Below are 1760 nucleotides of genomic sequence, written 5' to 3' on the forward strand. Positions count from 1 at the left end.
GATAGCTGCAGCATACGTGGTTGCTGTTAGTTTTATTATTGGAAAAAAGCTGTCTGTGAACTTTTTCCTTGTTCTCTTATATAAGACAGCCTGTCTCCCTCTCAACAAGAAACACGAAAACAAAGCACATGTACACACAAAAAAACCGCACTCTTGTATTTCACTCGATTGAATTCATAAAACTACGTCAACCGGAGTGATTGCGTGTTGCCATCGCGTGTGTTATTGTTCCAAGCAACACCGTTAAGGCTTGTCAACTGAGCATGAATAAGAGGTTTTTCAAACGAAATAGATATTACACCTTTGTATTTCGTTCTTTTTAATATCGTACCCACACGTCACATCCGGGCTAGTTCACCTTTCGCGCGGTCTCCCGGATGCGACCATATGTTTTGGGCCCCTTGGCGGGAAGGACAATTGAAAATGTGCATTTTATAAAGAATAACGAAAATAAGCGGCGCACGGTGTGTGTGATGAGTGGCGCTAGGAAACACAACCACGCGGGAGTAGAGACAGTTAAAACAACGCTAGTCGTAAAAAATTCCGCTAGGACTTGAATCATATCGAATGGATTTCAAAGCTCATGACGCTCTTGGGAGATTTCATGTACTTCCCGGCGGTGATTCGCTCGAAGAGACGCGAAGAACCTAAAGAAATTTCGTTCATCTTAAGGGGGTGAGTGCTCTTAAGCTTCATTTAAAGTAATTTCAAAGCCAAAATGTGCGTCGGTTAGGTCCCGAAAGATCGCTAAAATACTGCGGGAGGAAATTGCAGTTCAGTTACAAAAGGTGACACTTACGGTCGTCAACCTGAAATCGTACTTGAAAATTTTCGTATTTATGCCGAACGGAAATAGTATATTGAATTAGGAAGCGTTGGAGAAACTTCTAGAGTGTTCCGCTTCGAAAGCGTGGGGTTCAAAACCAGGCTTAGATCTGGATATTTTTTCACTCCGTCTCGTAATTTTTCTTTCAAAGTTGGCACATTTGTACCATTAACGAAATATCTTTTTATGCCCGTTTCGCCAAATGATAATTTATACAATCAGGAAATACTAGTATCGAAACAGACAGGGTTGAACTATATAATCAATACACAGTGCGTGCATTTATTATCTCCTTTGCCTCACACGTTTGAGTGAGAAGTGGGATATCGTTTTCTTACATGCAGAGTGATTTCGCGTGATTTATGTTGCTTAGCAAAGTTCTGCAATAGAGAGGCTCCCGGCACGTTTTCCTAAGTGCATTTACGACCTAACATAAAAGGCCTTACATGAAAAGTGGCCCTATTTAATTCTCCTTGCTCTGGTGATCGCATTGAATAAGTTACGTTTGCCTGTATTTGCTTTTTTTACCTGTTCCGTCTTCTGCTGTTTATTTTCTATTGGCTATTTCTGAACATTGAGCGAGAGTGAGCCGCAAGCTGCACTGATCAGTTCTTCGCCTAACGGTCAGCTTGGCGCCGCCTAAAATCACACGATGGAGGAAAAAAAACAAGCCATCTCGATTTTCAATTTACTGTGTTAAAGTTCGCATGTTGTTAGCCCCTTTTCAAGAATATGATGTGTTGATTGAGTAAAATAATTTGGCATAAGGCTTTTCAACAGCAGAGCGACATAAAGTCAAACAGATGCGATGATAGGGAATGAAATTATGGACAGAGTCGGCCTTTAAAATAGACTTAATGTGACAGAATATTATAAGACTTACCTTCGCTTTACGATCTCGAGTTTTTACAATTAAATTCTATTCAGTTGATGT

The 1760-nt window shown here is 40.5% G+C and overlaps 1 protein-coding gene across 2 annotated transcripts in view; it reads left to right on the forward strand.

Moving 5' to 3' along the window:
* The first annotated feature begins 385 nt into the window (after window positions 1–385).
* The window catches only part of LOC111343014 (protein FAM149B1), an 18868-nt gene continuing 17493 nt past the window's right edge, over window positions 386–1760 (forward strand). The window contains exon 1 of one of the 2 annotated variants that reach the window (XM_088742183.1): window positions 386–675. In XM_088742183.1, coding sequence (XP_088598309.1) covers window positions 584–675 — 92 coding nt within the window. In that variant the 5' untranslated portion in view covers window positions 386–583. The remainder of the gene's footprint in view (window positions 676–1760) is intronic. The other variant, XM_088742194.1, reaches the window with a different exon arrangement.

Source organism: Stylophora pistillata, chromosome 1 (assembly GCF_964205215.1).
Source record: "Stylophora pistillata chromosome 1, jaStyPist1.2, whole genome shotgun sequence".
In the NCBI taxonomy this organism is placed as follows: Eukaryota; Metazoa; Cnidaria; class Anthozoa; order Scleractinia; family Pocilloporidae; genus Stylophora; species Stylophora pistillata.